Source organism: Lithobates pipiens, unplaced genomic scaffold (genome assembly GCF_037356315.1).
Source record: "Lithobates pipiens isolate NorthernLeopardFrog02 unplaced genomic scaffold, aLitPip1_a1.2 Scaffold_28, whole genome shotgun sequence".
NCBI classification, from domain to species: domain Eukaryota; kingdom Metazoa; phylum Chordata; class Amphibia; order Anura; family Ranidae; genus Lithobates; species Lithobates pipiens.
The window spans coordinates 6,278,903-6,297,133 of record NW_027507789.1 but is presented as its reverse complement, the minus strand read 5'-3'; the positions used below and the strand labels follow the sequence as shown (position 1 = coordinate 6,297,133).

General features: G+C 48.2%; 1 protein-coding gene across 1 annotated transcript in view; it reads right to left on the bottom strand.

The window, feature by feature from the left end:
- Positions 1 to 17,477, bottom strand: part of LOC143935037 (heparan sulfate glucosamine 3-O-sulfotransferase 3A1-like) — a 136,436-nt gene extending 118,959 nt beyond the window's left edge. Inside the window, exon 1 of the mRNA XM_077458623.1 lies at positions 16,432 to 17,477. Coding sequence (XP_077314749.1) covers positions 16,432 to 16,934 — 503 coding nt within the window. The 5' untranslated portion in view covers positions 16,935 to 17,477. The remainder of the gene's footprint in view (positions 1 to 16,431) is intronic.
- Positions 17,478 to 18,231: the final 754 nt, after the last annotated feature.

Sequence of the window (18,231 nt, the reverse complement as noted above, 5' to 3'; positions counted from 1 at the left end):
TACATATTTACATAAATTAAAATAAATATAGCAAAACTGCTCTCAAACCAAAAAAAAAAAAATACTTTCCAGCAATAACATAAATCCTATTACGACTCACGCCATTACACCAGATATCAAACTTGTGAGGTTAAGAAACAATCCCGCACCCATTATGCATGCAGCCCTTCTTCAAAAAGAAGATACTAACCAACAAAAGCTAAGGGAGTGAAAGAACCAGAAAAAGAAAAGAGCTCCTCACCCAGAGATGGGCAGTTCCCCAAAGGCAGGTCTGATATTCCTCCACGCCCTTATCCAGACTGCCCGAGGCTCCCTGCCCTTCTCAAGACCCCGAATTTTCCCAACCTCACCCAGAATATCGTGCACCACCACCTCAACAGAGAGGACTTTCTTCCGCAGGGTAATCTGGCACCGTGCATTCCATGTGAAGTAACGGACAACTATACTAACTAAAAACAGTGTATCCAAATCAAAATCCCAGTGAGTCGGGAATGCCCCATACACCCACTCCGCATAACTCATGCGATAGAAAAAGGGGATGCCTAGAGCCCTCCCCACCCTTTTATACACCTCTATGTTAAAGGGACACTGGAGCAAAAAGTGGTCCATAGACTCCACTTTACCAACACACTCCGCTCTAGGACAATCCCGATCATCCACAGGGCGATGCTTCAAGTTCCCTCTCACATAGAGCCTTCCATGGAAGGCGAGCCAGGCTTGATCCCTAAACTTCAAGGGGATTCTTTCTAAATTGATTAAACGCAACCCCTCCCTCATTACAGAGCCTGGGCAATCCCTTAAGGCCAGTGACACACTGAAAGCGGAGGCCAAAATCCTCTTCTCCAGAAGCTTCCTGGGGAGGGACTTGATATCCTCCACTGTCACCTGCCACTGCCGAAGTATTTTCAGACACGGGGCAACATAAGCCGGGAGCTTGCCATGTCGGACTCTCAGACTTTTCACTGGCCCGCCATCTTCCCAGCATCGCAGAAAAGGCCTAAAACAAGATTGAAAAATACCCACCCATCCCGGCGGGTTCTCTGCTAGCATGTTACCAAGATTGTACTTTAAAAACAGCAGAGAAAAGAAAACTATTGGGTTGACCATTCCTAGGCCACCCTCCCGCCTAGACAGGTAAGTTACATTGCGTTTGATCAGGTTCAGCCTACTTCCCCATAACAGTTGGAAAAAGCAGCTGTACACCCTTGCATAGAGAGATACTGGCAAGATACAGACGAAGCTGACATATAAAAAAATTGGGACCAGGTACGTTTTGATCAAGTCAACCCTCTCCCTCAATGAAAGCTTCCATTTCTTCCAGCTTGCTACTTTGGCATTGGCACACACCAACCTGCTTTCCCAATTTCGATGACCATAGTCACCAGGACCAAATTTGATGCCCAACACTTTAATTTCCTGCTGGGGCTCTGGGAAGGCATCCGGAAGTTCGAAGCTTTCACCTTCCTCACCCATCCAGAAAACTTCACTCTTTTCATGGTTGACTTTAGAACCAGAAGCCTCCGTGTACTGCTCTATCATAGAGACCACCTCCTGCGCCTCCTCCGTTCCAGAGACAATAACAGACACATCATCGGCATAGGCCACGACCTTCAAAGGTGGCACACCAGCAATGCCCAAAGGCACCCCGCACAAAGATCCACTCTCTAGCCTTCTTATGAAGGGGTCGATTGCGAATACATATAACAGGGGGCTCAGAGGACATCCCTGGCGCACACCAGAGCCAACCTCAAAAGGCCGTCCAACCCAACCATTAACCAGTGGGAAGCTCTCAGCCCCTTTATATAATGTCTTCAGCCAATCTATAAACCTCCCCTGCAGGCCGTATCTACCAAGTAGCAAATACAGGTACTCGTGATTGACTCTATCAAAAGCCTTCGCCTGATCCAATGCCAGCAAGTACTTTCTCCATCCAGCAGCCCTGCATCGCTCCAAAGCCTCCCGGACAGCTAAAACCGCTGAAAAGGTACTTCTACCTTGGACCGAGCAGTGCTGATGACTGGACAACAAATCGCCTGCCACTGACGACAAGCGCCAAAAAAGAATCTTCGCCAAGATCTTTCTATCAACATTGAGAAGACTGATGGGGCGCCAGTTCTCAATCATTGAGGGGTCTTTACCTTTTGACAGAAGAATCACAGCTGATTGCCTCATGGAGGGAGGGAGCGAACCCTCTTCTAGACAGCTGTTATAAACCTCCGCTAAAAAGGGAGCCAGAATGGACTTAAAACACTTGTAGAACTCAGCTGTCAACCCATCTGGCCCAGGCGATTTTTTGGTAGCCAGCTTCTCTATAGCATGAACTACCTCATACACTGAAATTGGTTCTGTCAAATCCATCAAAGGCAATGTACCATTTCCCAATCCTGGAGTAGAATCCAGAAAGCTTTCCATCTTGTCCCGACAAAGGTCCTTTCTTCCTAGAAGGTCTGCATAATATAATCTGAAGATCTCCAGGATCCCTGATCTGGACTTCACCAGGGAACCCGTACTATCCCTCAGGCCTATGACCGTCTTAACTGCTATGCCTTGCTTACAGTTCTGGTAAGGATCAGGCGAGTGATATTTTCCATAATCCCTCTCCAGAACCAAGGAGGCATGCCGGTCGTATTGACACTTTCTAAGAAGAAACTTCACCTCAGAGATCTCCCCTAGATCTCCTCTATACGAGACAAGACGATCAAGCTTCCTCCGCAAATGCTGGTAGGCAATGTACATACCAAGCTGCTTCTTCTTACTTATGGCCTTGAAAAGTCCAATCGCCCTTTGTTTCACAAGCTCCCACCACTCTGACTTAGTGCTGCAAAAGTCCAGAATAGAAACCTGTGCCTGGAAAAAATCCTCAAAGGATTGTCTTACCTCTACGTCTTCCAGGAGAGCCGAATTCAGTTTCCAGGTACCCCTTCCCCTGGGTGGAGTGTCCGAGGCATTCAGAGTCACAGACAGCATACAGTGGTCAGAGAACTCCACCGCCCTCAACTCAGGAGCCGAGAAAGCAGAGTTCTCCTTTAAAAAAAACCTATCTATCCTACTCTGACTATTCCCTCTCTGAAATGTGAATCCCGTGCTGCCAGGGCAGTGCTTAATATGCACATCTACCAGGCCTGCTTGTCTCACCATATCTCTAAGAAAAACGCTATCGTACGCCAGCCTGTCTATGGAGCCTCTCCTGTCTTCAGGCCTAATTATGGTGTTAAAATCACCTCCAAAGACAACCTGCTGGGACGTAAAAAGGAAGGGCTTGATCTCTGTGAGGAGGCATTTCCTGCCCCATCTTGACTGCGGTCCATAGATATTAATCAGGCGCAAGTCCTGCCCCCTAACAGAGACGTCCAAGACCATGCATCTCCCAATCTCTACCTCAATTACCCGCCGGCACGTTACCATATCGGTTTTAAAAAGGACCGCAACTCCGCTGCAGGGCTCTGCCGCAAGAGACCAAAAGGAGGGACCGCATCTCCACTCCCTTTTTGCTAGATGGACATCGGCCAAAGTATTGAGCCAGGTCTCTTGCAAAAATAAAATCTCGGCATCAAACTCGCTGAGCAAAAATAAGGCAATATCACGAGCTCTTGCAGATTTCATGCTGGCGACATTAATGGTCGCCACCTTTATCGGAGTGGGAACTGCCATCAGGATGATTGGGGTAGTCGTTTCTTAACCTTTACCACACTCTCATCACCAGAAACAGCTCTCTTCAAACTATGTGACTCCCCCTCATCCATGGATGATAAAGAAAAAGATAAATCAGACATCCCATCACCTGACAAAACTGAAAAAGGGTTACCAGGAGGAACCCCTCCTGGGTCCGACTCTGAGGAAGAAATTACCACCTTATTTGTCTTCCTCTTCTTCTTTTTCTTCCTCCTAAACGTCTCCCACCCCTCATCATCCGAATCCCCCTCAACAGAGGGCGAGACATGGGATATGGACACCCTTCCATCAGCCCCACCCCCATCCAGCACCCCCACACCCCCCTGACCACGTTTGCGCTGCCGAGGGACAGGGACTGGAGGCTGAGAAGGAAGATCCGCTAAACCTGCCCCCCCAGCAGCCTCCGCTAGTCTGGAGGACCTACGTACAGCAGGAATAGGGACAACCACATGGGGGACAGACTTAGGGACCACATCACTAGAGGGGACAGAATCTGAAGCAACAGATGGAACTGACACAGGAGGGACAGACTCAGGGACCACATTACCAGGGGAAACAGAACCTGAAACAGATGGAACAGACACAGGAGGGACAGACTCAGGGACAACATTACCAGGGGAAACAGAACCTGAAACAGATGGAACAGACACAGGAGGGACAACAACAGTTACAGCGGCCTGATCCTCCTTATCCAGCCTCTGCAGCTCAGCCTCCAATCCTGGCAGGTTATGTAAAGCCTCTGGACACTTACTGTAAGGATGGCCAAGCTGTTGGCACAGATTGCACCGAATTTGGGTACAATCCCTTGCCAAATGGTCCAGACCCTGGCATAGCGAACACTTTTTACGCGTGCAGGTAGAGGCAAAATGGCCCTTTTCACCACATTTATTGCAGACTTTGGGCTGTCCCTGGTAAAATATAGTCAGCCGATCTCTTCCCAGGAAAGCTGAGCAGGGCAGATGTTGGACTACACTGCCCAGCACCCCCAGTTTTAGTGACACCGTCCAGGCCCCTGTCCATATCCCATGTTCATCCAGGACCTTCCGCAGTGGAGTGAGGACCTCACCATATCGGCGTAGCCATACTATCAAATCAGCCTCTGGTATTGATTCGTTACGCACCAGGATGGTCACCGATTTTATCAGAGGCTGCCTGGAAATCACCTTTGGCACCAAACCACTCCACTGCGAAAGGCCCTGGCACCTCCTATGTCGCTCCCAAAATAAATCCAACCCCTCAGGTTTTACAAAAGACAAATCAAATTCATAACTTCCCACTGGGCAAATTAAAGCAAAAATATCCACAGCTTTAAACCCCATTTCCAAAATCAACTCTGCCACCCTCCCCCTCACTGGTGGGGTCCCCTCCCCCTCCCACTTGAACTGAACCACATTCCTCCTCCTATACCCACCACCAATCCCACCACCAAACCCCCCTATATTGTGACCACCAATATTTACAGCATTCCCCCCACCCTCCTTGGTGCGACTCCCCACAACAGACGCATAACTCCCCATATTCCTCCCAGCAGAAGAGACGTTTGTGTGTTTTGAGCCTTCTGGCACATTTCCAGCAGATATAGATTGTACAGATTTGGTCTGTACAATCGACGAGTCTTTCTTCTGCTGAGCAGAAAGAGAAATGTCATTTTTATCTTGGTCAGCAATATTAACCCCTCCACCTCCACCCACCACATTCACTGCCTTATCAATATTATTACTGTCATTATTTCCTGGCACATTCATAGTTCCTGCCGTGTCCTCAGTCACTGCTGTCCCCGTACACACGTCACCTCCAGGCCGACTCTTCTCCTCCATCAGGACAGGACCATCAGCTGAGCCGGGTGAATGTTGTCCTAATACAGCAACAGGTGAATCACTGCAGGAGACTTCCATGGCTGTCTCCACTTCACATGCTGCACTGTGCTGAACCCCTCCCCCACCTGCATCAATCAGCCCAGGTGAAGGAGAAACAGTCTCTCTGGAGCTGGCAGCCATCTTGCTTGTGGAACTACAAGTCTCAGCAGTATCAGCAAAATCCAGGCGTGGGGTGCATGATGGAGATCCATCCACATTGCTCTGGTGGGCTGATGACACCTCTGCTAGGGGCTCTCCCTCCATGTCTGCAGAGGGTTTCTCTGTAGCAGGCAGCTGTTTGCAGATTGCCTTCCCTCTCTGTTCCTCAGCTGGGACATCATCCACTACAGCAGGTGGGGCAGACATGTTGGATGGAGGCAATACAGCGCACTGGGATCCCTCCACCAGTGCTGGCTCTGCCGGTCTGCAATCCCTCTGCTCATCCTCAGGGACCTCCGATGGCTCACCAACAGACCTGTCTGCCCTCAGGGGTGACTCCATCTGCTGGATGAACTGTAGGGTGCCATGTTGAATCTCAACCCCCTGGCTGGTTGCCGCTGGCGATTCCCCAGCCTGACATGGGGGGAGAGGTGCAGAGACAGATGAAGCCGGGTTGTCTGTTACCTGCTGATCCACAGAACTCACCGCTGCCTGGCTGGAAAATCTCCTCTCATTTTTAAACTTTTCAGCAAAAGCTCCGCTTCTGTCCTTCAGTTTATTCAAAAATAAAGATTGTTTCTTTACTTTCTCCTCCATTTGCTGTAACTCTGGCTTCATGGCCAAACGGTTTTTACTCCAGGCCTGGAAATACTTGGTCTTGAAGTTCTTATGTTCAGCTTTTAAAGATTTAAGTTTTTCCTCAGCCCTTCCGATTGCCCGAAAACGGTCAACAATCTTCTGTCTGTAGGCATCCACGTTCTCAGCAGGGCCTGGACCCACAGACAGATCCTCCACCTCCTCCTCCTCACTAGGCCCCGTATCATCAGGGGAATCCATCCCAGGGCCTCCCCCAGGATCAGGCATTATTCCTGGGCTGAGCTAGCAGGCAAAGCCCAGGCTTGAAAAAAAGGTGTGGTTCTCAGAGAGCTCCTTGGGTGTGTCCTCCTCCTCCTTCCCACTGATCACCAATGTAAGGAACATTCTTCCCACTGATCACCAATGTAAGGAACATTCTTCCCACTGATCACCAATGTAAGGAACATTCTTCCCACTGATCACCAATGTAAGGAACATTCTTCTCACTGATCACCAATGTAAGGAACATTCTTCTCACTGATCACCAATGTAAGGAACATTCTTCTCACTGATCACCATGCTAATGTACTGTGAGTTGTAGGAATAATCATTTTCCCGGGACATGGAAGTTATTTCAAAGAGTCCTCCATGTTAAAAATCTTGAGATCGGCTGATCTAACCCTTGCTTGAGTCCTTTTAGACTAGACTAGAGCTTGTTTCTCTGGAAGATAAAAAGATATCTTTTGTTCCCAAATGAAGTGCATATGTTTCCTATGACTGTATGTTCATGAGGGAAATCCTAAACCTTTTGAAGGATCAGAACCCTGCATGATGGATGTGGCTCCTTGCTCTAGTACTACCACCACCAGCAAGATACTACAACTCTTAGCAACCTAGAGGAGGGCCCATCCCGCCCTTAACACTTGCTGCAATTCCAGCCTCTCAGAAAAGGCTTAGGCCGCGTACACACGCGCGGACTGTTCGCCCAACCTTGTTCGGCAAACAGTTTGTCAAACAGTCCGCTCAAAATTTGCATGAGCGGACTTGCCCACACACGAGCGGACTGTTTGACGAACAAAGTTGGGCAAACAGTTCGCTCAACTTTTGAAATGAACGGACTCGCCCACGTAAGGAGGAGGCAAATCCGCCCATTTCGAGCGCGTGTACAGGTAGGCGGGGCCCGCGAAGGAGACGTCGCGGGCTCCGCCGCCTGGAATGGGCTTAAAGGGGAACCCCAACGCCGAAAAAAATCGGCGTGGGGGTCCCCCCCAAGTCCACACCAGACCCTTGTCCGAGCACGCTACCCGGCCGGCCAGGAAAGGGGGGCGAGCGAGCGCGCCCCCCCCTCCTGAGCCGTACCAGGCCGCGTGCCCTCAACATGGGGGGGTGCCTTGGGGAAGGGGGGGCCGCGCGGCCCCCCCACCCCAAAGCACCTTGTCCCCATGTTGATGAGGACAAGGGCCTCTTCCCGACAACCCTGGCCGTTGGTTGTCGGGGTCTGCGGGCGGGGGGCTTATCGGAATCCGGGAGCCCCCTTTAAGAAGGGGGCCCCGGATACCGGCCCCCCCACCCTATGTGAATGAGTATGGGGTACAATGTACCCCTACCCATTCACCTGTGAAATAAAGTACAATAAAACACACAACACAGAGAAAAAGTATTTTATTGCACAGCCGGGGGTCTTCCGTCTTCGGGGGTCTTCTCGCCGGACTCCTCCGCTATGTGTGTGTAGCTCTTTTGCTAGCGGAGGAGCCCGGCTTTCTTCCTCCCCGCCGCCGGCCTCTTCTCCCGACTTCGGGGGTCTTGTCCCCCTCTTCGGTTCTTCTGCCGGGCCACCGCGCCTGGTCCGGTGGCCCGGTCTTCTGTCGCCGTCTTCTGTCGCCGCCTTCGGTTCTTCTGCCGGGCCACCGCGCCTTCTTGTAGCTCTTTTACAGGCGGTGGCCCGGTCTTCTGTCGCCGCTGTCGCCTTCCGTTCTTCTTCTTGTTCTTCTTGTTCTTCTCCAGGAGATGTTGACACGTCGCTCCCTCCGGCCGGAATGCCAGAGCCGCCCTGCGCTGTGACTTATATAGTGACAATGGGGCGGGGTCACATGGTATATGTCACATGGGTTGGTCACATGGGTTGATGTCACATGGGGACTATGACATCGTAAGGGGGCGGGGTCACCATGTGACCAACCCATGTGACATATACCATGTGACCCCGCCCCATTGTCACTATATAAGTCACAGCGCAGGGCGGCTCTGGCATTCCGGCCGGAGGGAGCGACGTGTCAACATCTCCTGGAGCAGAACAAGAAGAACAAGAAGAAGAACGGAAGGCGACAGCGGCGACAGAAGACCGGGCCACCGCCTGTAAAAGAGCTACAAGAAGGCGCGGTGGCCCGGCAGAAGAACCGAAGGCGGCGACAGAAGACGGCGACAGAAGACCGGGCCACCGGACCAGGCGCGGTGGCCCGGCAGAAGAACCGAAGAGGGGGACAAGACCCCCGAAGTCGGGAGAAGAGGCCGGCGGCGGGGAGGAAGAAAGCCGGACTCCTCCGCTGGCAAAAGAGCTACACACACATAGCGGAGGAGTCCGGCGAGAAGACCCCCGAAGACGGAAGACCCCCGGCTGTGCAATAAAATACTTTTTCTCTGTGTTGTGTGTTTTATTGTACTTTATTTCACAGGTGAATGGGTAGGGGTACATTGTACCCCATACTCATTCACATAGGGTGGGGGGCCGGTATCCGGGGCCCCCTTCTTAAAGGGGGCTCCCGGATTCCGATAAGCCCCCCGCCCGCAGACCCCGACAACCAACGGCCAGGGTTGTCGGGAAGAGGCCCTTGTCCTCATCAACATGGGGACAAGGTGCTTTGGGGTGGGGGGGCCGCGCGGCCCCCCCTTCCCCAAGGCACCCCCCCATGTTGAGGGCACGCGGCCTGGTACGGCTCAGGAGGGGGGGCGCGCTCGCTCGCCCCCCTTTCCTGGCCGGCCGGGTAGCGTGCTCGGACAAGGGTCTGGTGTGGACTTGGGGGGGACCCCCACGCCGATTTTTTTCGGCGTTGGGGTTCCCCTTTAAGCCCATTCCAGGCGGCGGAGCCCGCGACGTTTCCTTCGCGGGCCCCGCCTACCTGTACACGCGCTCGAAATGGGCGGACTTTCCGAGCGGGAACAGTCCGCTCATTTCGAAAGTACAGCGGACAGGCCCACACACGGGCGGACTGTTCGCTCAAACACAGTTTCAGCGGACAATTTTTCGGAATTTCCGAAAGACCTTGTCCGTCCAACTGTCCGCTGAAACTGTCCGCTGAAAGCCCACACACGAGCGGACTGTCCGCCCAAACACTGTTCAGCGGACAAGGTTGGGCGAACAGTCCGCCCGTGTGTACGCGGCCTTATACTCATTAAATCGCCAGTTTTATTGATTCTTTCAGCAAGAGCTTTCAAGAGCTGCACTAAAAAAAAAAGACTGTTAAACATCGACAAGACGAATTTCTGTGAACAATCCACGTCGTCGTCATTTTATTGCCGATACAAACTACCACTGATGTTATGAAGACCGTATTAAACAGATCTGCTTACAAGGACAGTTCAGTATTCCGATCTCCCACTTTATGGCTGCAATAGAAAAGGAATGCACTTATAGTTGCAAATATGAGCTTGATATTTTATTTAAGTCTCAGCGAGGTGATAAAATCACTGCGCAATTTCACTTTACTTTCAAAATACTGCCGACAACAGTTTTGCAAAGTCTTGTCTTAAAAAAACAAACAAAAAAAAAAACAGTAAACTGAGCTGAAAACGACTTTTTGTTTTGAAACTTCTAATGCCCCGAACACACGGTCGGACATTCCGACAACAAAATCCGTTGGATTTTTTCCGCCGGATTTTGGCCCAAACTTGTCTAGCATACACACGGTCGCACAAAGTTGTCGGAAAGTCCAATCGTTCAGAAAGCGGTGACGTACAACACGTACGACGGGACTATAAAGAGGCCAGTAGCCAATAGCGTTTGTCTCGTAATTTATTCGGAGCATGCGTGGCACTTTGTCCGTTGGAATTGTCTACACCCGATCGGAATTTAAACGATCGGATTTTGTTGTCGGAAAATTTTAGTGTCGGAAATTCCGATGGAAAAAGTCAGATGGAGCCCACACATGATCTGATTTCCCGACAACACGATCCGATCGCACATTTTCCCGTCGGAAAGTCCGACCGTGTGTACAAGGCATAACAACGTTCACAAATGCGTGTAAGGCCTCATGCACATGGAGGTTTCGGAGGTCTATATTCCCGCCACCAGAGAGCTGCAGGTGCCCCAATACAAGTGAATGGCTGTGCGTGGCTGAAATACGCCACCTTCGTGTTTCGGGAAATGCGCCATAAATGTTTACGAGAGTACAGCCGCGTGTAACGGTACCGGGGTGATGCCTGCAGCTGCATATCACCTGGTACAACCCCTTGGAGCTTTGGTGTGAAGGGGCTAAGTATACTTTTAATTCAGCTGTGATAAGTTCCATAAAAGCTGAACACTTCCGCTCGGGCCGCTCGGGGGACTGAAGCGGATGTTCTCTCCCCCTCCCTCCCTCCCTGCAATCTTCTAGGAGACGTCTGACGTCCCAGAAAATTGCCATGCCATGGAGTAGGCGCAGAGCGACTCGCGCAGTGCGCACCACTCAAGCTGTCACCGCCGGGTCCCCACAATTGTGATGCTGGTGCCAGGGATAGGCAAGGGAGGGCACCGAGGGTTTGGGCGTCCACACGGCTGAATTGTGGGACAGGCGAGTGTGTGTTTATTAAAGGTCAGCAGGTACAGTTTTTGTAGCTGCTGACTTTTAATAAAACGCAAAAACAGATGGCACTCCGCTTTACGTAAACCAACTTGTACATTTTGTTTTGTGGCTTCCTAAAAAAAACAAAAAACGACTACATGTTTATATTTAGAGGGTTAAAACCTGAAGCTTTTCTGCAATCATTTTGGGAAATGATTTTCTTTCCTGCAAGTCTGGGAAACAAATACAGAAATGATATCTTAGATTGTAAGCTCTAATGATTGGGTGCCCACAGTATGAATGATGGCACCGCGAGCGGAGCGGGGAACGAGGGGGGGGCTTCGTTCCCCCGCATCGCTGGACCCTGGGACAGGTAAGTGTCCGATTATTAAAAGTCAGCAGCTGCAGTATTTGTAGCTGCTGACTTTTTTAATTTTTTTTTTTTTTTTAGGGGCACACCACTTTAAGCTTTTTTTTTTATTTTTTATTTTTTTAGGGGAATGCAAAACTATGCTCCAACTTTACACAACCAAACCGTCACTGATTATATCCTTCCGTTCTGGGTGAAAATGAACCCCAACAACCTAACTCAGACCAAAGAGACTCAATAGGAGGAGCACACTTATGCCTCCTACACACGATCGGGCTTTCCCCCAACAAAACCGTGGAATTTTGTCCCAAGGGCGTTGGCTCAAACTTGTCTTGCATACACACAGTCACACAAATGTTGGCCAACATTTATAAACGTAGTGACATACTAGACGTACTATGTGGTTTTTAAGCTCTTTAGCGCCACCCTTTGGGCTCCTTCTGCTAATTTCGTGTTAGTAGAAGTCTGGTGAGTGTTGATTCGCGCTTTTCTTTTTCGCGTTTTCCATTTAGCGCTTTTCATTTCCTGCTATTCAATTTGTTTCTGAATTGCCGTTCCTCAACCAGCCGTGTTGCGGAATCGGAGGAGATAACGTGTTATTTATTATTGGCCTTGGAGTTATTGCTTTGACATCATTTTTTGGGTTGAATAATAGTATTTTGATTTGGTAAATTTTCTATATTTTTGGATGCATAGAACGCACTTTTTGGTTAAGTTCTATTGGCGGATAGCTTGTCTAATTTTATTTGTTTTCTTTTTTTAATGCACAATAAGAAAAATTGTGGAGAATAATACTTGGCGATGTGTTTTACTTCAAATTACAGTTGGGGAGTCGGCAGTTACATTAAAAAAAAAATACAATGTAAAATTAACAAGGGACACCGACATAGTTGTATCTTTGTTCTTAAAAACTACGTGATAATGGTGTTGTGGTAACTTGCACAAATAAAAAAGAAAAAAAAATAATAATAATATTATTCTTGATATCACTAGGAAAAAAAAAAGTCTTTGAAAATGTGTTTGCAACTCCATCAGTATCACCAGCAAAGCAGCTTCTCATTATTATCCCATTATAGAAGAGGAGAATTGTGCGCTGCATTTCCAGATTTCACAATTTGGCACAAATGTTAATTCTCCATTACGAACGTGAGTTTACAAGCTTCTGCTCCCGAGCATGCGTGTTTGGACTTTGGACTTTTGTCTGACGGACTTGTGTACACACAATAGGAAAATACGACAACACGCGTTTGTTGGTGGAAAATTTTAGAACATGCTAGCCAACATGCTAGAGAACAATTGTCCGATGGAGCGCACATGCGGTAGGATTGTCCGCCATCTCACATCCAACATTTCCCGTCGGAAAGTCTGATTGTGTGTACGGGGCTTTAGTCTCCATTCAGTTTCTGTTGGGCAGCACTACACAGCAATGGAAATCACATTATTTTCTATGGCGTCCGCTCACATCAATGCAGCGCAGTTTTTGAAAGGGTACAGGGACTTTAAGTTACATGATGATATTGGACTCACCAACTTCAATGGAAACACATCAAAACGTGTGTAAAATGCATATAAAATACATGTAAAATGCATGTTTTAGGGTCGGTTCACGCTACAAATACGCACTCGGGATGTGTTCCAGATGTGTTTTAGCTTACAGGTCCCACCACAAAAACCTCACTCCCTGCATGCGTGTTTTTGGTGTGTTCTGAAAGTGTTCCAGTGCATTTTTTAACTTTTAGTTTTTTTTTTTTTTTAAGGATTTCCATTTTTTTTTTTTTTTTGCTGTAATGTGTTCCAGTGCATTTTTGATGCACCGTAATGCAGTCCAGTACAGTTCTGTACATGAAAAAAGCTGCATGTTTTACTGAAATGCACTGGAACCGACTGCACTGGTGTGAACTATCCCATGTATTCTACTTGTTTTGCATTTTTGATGCATAAAAAAAATGCACTTGACTACGTCAGGTGTGAAATGGCCCCTTAGGCTGGATTGACACCGGTGCATTTTTAGTGCTTTTTTGCATTTTGCAGATTTGCACAACAGAACGTGTTCCATAGGAAACCATGATAAATGGACTGTAGTACAAATCTGCAAAATGCAAAAAGCACAAAAAATGCATAGGTGTGAATCCAGCCTTAAAATGCATAGGTGTGAATCCAGCCTTAAAATGCATAGGTGTGAATCCAGCCTTAGGCTGGATTCGCATCTATGCATTTTTAGTGCTTTTTGCATTTTGCAGATTTGCACTATAGTCCATATAACATGTTTTTTCTATGGAACATGTTCTGTAGTGCAAATCTGCAAAATGCAAAAAGCACAAAAAATGCCCTAGGTGTGAATCCAGCCTTAGTGTATTTTTAGCAGAGTTTTGTGTATAAATTCCAGTCCAGTAAACACATGAAGCATGAAAAACGCATCAAAAAAAATGCGGGATGTCGTACTATAAAAATGCACTGAAAATCATATCATGCTGCAGAAGTAGTAGTGTGAGCCCCGGCTATGGCTAGGTTCACATCTATGCATGTGCAGTTGATTTTGCAGCGGTGCATTTTTCATGCGTTTTTTCATGCTTCCTGCGTTTTTCTGTTGGGAGGAGTAGACTGATTGTTAAACACAAAATCCTACCAAAAATGCATCAAAAAAGCTTTTTTTTTTTTTTGTGTGTGGTTCCATGGAAGTCTACAAAGCCAAAAACACACAGTTCTGCATGTAAAAAAAAGTCTCTGCACCTTTCCCAAAAACACTTTACAGGGAAATGCAAAGATGTGAACGGGACCCATAGGAGCAAATGTTAAATAGACCGTAGAGCTTTTCTGCAGATCTGCAAACGCACAAAAAAAAATGCATAGATGAGAACATAGGTTCACACGGATGCATTTTGCAGTGCGTTAGCAAATTTGCAGAAATGCACTACAGTCCATTTAACATTTATTCCTATGAGCTGAATAGTCAAAAAAAGTGTAGTGCTGCCCTCTTAAAAAAATAAAATAAAATATGAATAGTGGTGGAAACCCACTATGTGAATGTTAAACACCAGAATGATGTTTCCACTTATAATGCTGAAACCTTAAAGAGGAACTCCAGCCCCCCTTCACCAACAAAAAAGTAAAAGTCAGCAGCTACAAATACTGTAGATGATGACTTTTAACATTGGGATACTTACCTGTCCAGGGATCCGGCAATGTTGGCGCCACAGCTGATTTTCCAAACGGCTCTCAGGTTCTGCCACCACCATTCCTTGTAAGGAAAACCAGCAGAGAAACCTTGCGGCTTCACAGCCGGTTCCCTGCTGGGCATGTGCGAAGTGCGCTGCAATTTGTGAGTGGCCCGGCGGCGGGGGGGGGCGTGGCAAGGTCACCTGGAAGTGGGGATGGGTAACTTTCAAAAACGGGTACCCGCTCCCCTCCCCTGAAAGGTGCCAAATGTTGCAGTGGGGGGGGGGGTAGGGGGGTAGGAAGAAAACAAGCAGAGCTTCCCCTTTTGGGTGGAGCTCCGCTTTAATAACTGGTATATATAGCACAAGCAAAAAAACTAAGCGTATTGCAAAAGTGATATATACCACATAAACATATATATATATATATTGTGTATGAAAGAAGACCATAAGACTGCAAAGTACCCTAAGGCTGGATTCACACCTGTGCATTTTTAGTGCTTTTTGCATTTTGCAGATTTGGACTACAGTCCATTTAAAGCGGGAGTCCACCGGGAGAGCGCGTTTTTTTTTTTTTTAAAAGCCAGCAGCTACAAATAGTGACACTTACCCGCCCAGTGCGCCCGCGATGTCGGCACCCGAAGCCGTTCTCTCGATCGTCTCTCGGGTGCTGCCGCCGCCATCTTGGGTATGGGAATCAGGAAGTGGAGCCTTTCATTTCCCGGTTCCCTACTGCGCATGCGCGAGTCGCGCTGCGCAATAAAGATAGTCCCCGCTGTCTCTGGGATCCGTGTGTTTCCCAGCAGGCAGCGGGGGACTTTCGGAAAGGGGCGTAGATTCTGCAGAAAGGGGCGTGCCTTCTGCAGAATCTACGCCGGAAGTGGGTGCAGATACCTGTACTGTACAGGTACCTGCACCCCCTCTCCCCCCTGAAAGGTGCCAATTGTGGCGCCGGAGGGGGGGAGGGTTCCAATGAGCGGAAGGTCCACTTTAGGGTGGACCTCCGCTTTAACTATGGAACTCATTCTGTAGTACAAATCTGCAAAATACAAAAAGCACAAAAAAATGCCATAGGTGTGAATCCAGCCTTAGTGCAATACCAAATACACTTCGCACATGTGATACCAAACAGCACTTCCAATCAAAGCTTAGTTCCTATGGGTCATGCTCACATCTGTACAGTTTCCACCAATGCGTTTTTTTTTTTTTTTGCTTTTGTTTTTTGGAAAGGTGCAGGGACTTTTTTTTTTACACGGTGCTTTTTTTGGCTTCCTAAACTTTAATGGAATTGGATCAAAAACGCATAAGAAATGCACGTCGACGCATTTTTTGGTGTGTTTTTTCTGCTTGACAACAGACATCTCCACCTATCAACATTAACGCATTCCAAAAATGCATCAAGAATGCACATGAACAAATAGCAAAATGCTCCAGAAAATGAGCTTTAAAAACGCATCAAGCGCCCATGCATAGATGTAGATTTGATCATTGCAGTCACGTGGCTAAAAATAAAGATCCTTATCCCTGTGGACTGACTTTTTTTTTTTTTTTTAAATAAGGATCCTTATCCTAGATTTGTGAATTTCTCCTATTGGAAACAATGAGATCATCAGATCTGGCTCATATCATACACATAGACCTCCATCATTCTCCCCGGTGATGCTTGTTGTACTATTATGTTGAATTATGTATCAATACAGATTTGTTTGTATAAGAATGTATCAATACAGATTTGTTTGTATAAGAATGTATCAATACAGATTTGTTTGTATATTACAATGTATCAATGTACAGTGTTTCTGTCCCGCTGTTGGCCAGTTGGGGGCAGCAGAGGTCCAGCATCTCATACAATGATAGCTGATGTACATAGAGTGTTAGAATCTCACCTGTACCAGTCCAGTCCCTTGTCGTAGTTGCGATCGAAGAAGTGGGGTTCGGCTCCCACAGCCCTGATGTCGGGATGCACCCTGAGGAACTCCAGCAAAGCCCGGGTCCCCCCTTTCTTCACCCCGATGATGATGGCCTGGGGTAGCTTCTTGCTCCCTTCCCCCAGTGGGGTGAGGGTACTGCCCCCCTCCTGGGCAGGGTATGGCACCCCAATACTAGGAAAGAGGCGGCTCCACTGCGCCCCCTGCCGGAAGGTGCCCTGATGGTCCCTCATCTTCTGCAGCAGCTTTTTCCTCTTGACTGATTGCCAGATTGCCAGCGGTGAGTCCTCATAGACCCCCTCCTCCTCTGGGACCCCTATGATGGGCCCTGGCAGGCTCTGGCAGCGATCAGACAGACAGTAGAAGACATAGAGGGACATGATGAGGGAGCAAAGCATCAACACAAACTTCCTGAAGATACTCCTGGACAGGGGCTCGGGCAGGACTGATGGGAAGGTCATGGTCGCCAACAGAGGGCTGAGGTCGCCATGTCAGGTGATCCTGGACCAGGGTGCCATGGCATCACAGCTAGGAACCAACAGAGGCTGCCTATGGACCTACACCCACTGTGCCCCCTTCCAGCATCCTCCTATCACATGCTGTGGCATCAAGACTGTAAGCTCTTGGGGTCAGCAGAAAGTTTCCAGCTGGAAAAATGCACTAATTCATTAGGGATGGCATGATGCAAAAAGTCTGTATTCATGACAATGCAAATCAGATGTCATCTCCATGCCAGAGACTCGTGGATCCTCTCAGCTGTCATTGCCAGTCATGTCCTTGTTGGTGTGATCTCTGTGCAGAGTATTATCATGAGGACAGGCCACTGCTATAGTAAGCTGGGGGGGTCTTCAGAAAAGCCTGATATGCTGGCTGGGAGCTGCAGCTGTCCCAAAAATCCCCCCCGGAGCCCCTGACAGCCCCTTGCCAGCTCGTCTTCAGCCAGCGCTTCTGTCAATGCCCATCACACGTGGGGACCAGCACAGCAAACTTCTCAATGACATCACAGCACTCCAGGAGAAGGGGCTCCTCCAATAGGAAACCAGGAGTGAGATCAATGGAATGTGGAGGGGCCAATCAGGAGAAGGGAGGGGTGGGTTCACTTTCACAGCCACTATGAAAGCTTCATTCTGCTAAATTACCAACCAGAGGTGACAGAAGATATTATATGTCACATCTGTGTCCTCTGCTACCTGTCCATCATCTCCTCTCCGCTCTCTTCTCCCTCTGTGCTTCTCACTTCTCCTTTGTCTTACATCATTACTCTCTCTCCTTCTCTTTCTTTCTCTATCTCTTTCTTTCTTTCTTTCGTTCTGTCTTTCTTTCTTTCTTTCTTTTTTTCTTCCTCTCTTGCTCATAATATATAAAAATGATATATTCATTCTACACTTCATTATTCATCCCTCTCCATAGTCCTTTCTTTGTTAGCCTTCTCTTTCCTTTCTTCCTTCTCTTCTCCATTTTTTCTTCTTTCTGTTCATTATTCCTTTCTTCCTTCTCTCCTTGCTTCTTTCACTGCACACTCCCTCCCTCTCTCCTTCCTTCCTTCCCTCCCTCTCTCCTTCCTTCCTTCCTTCCTTCCTTCCTTCCATCCCTCCTTCCCTTTCTTCCTTCTCTCCCTCTCTCCCTTCCTTCTCTTTCCCTGTTCCTTTTCTTTCAGGCTTCCCTATCCCCTCTCCCCCCTCCCCCCCTCCATCTTTTCTCATTTTCTTCCTCCTCTCATTCATTCCTCCTTTCTTTCCTTCATTCCTTCCCTCCTTT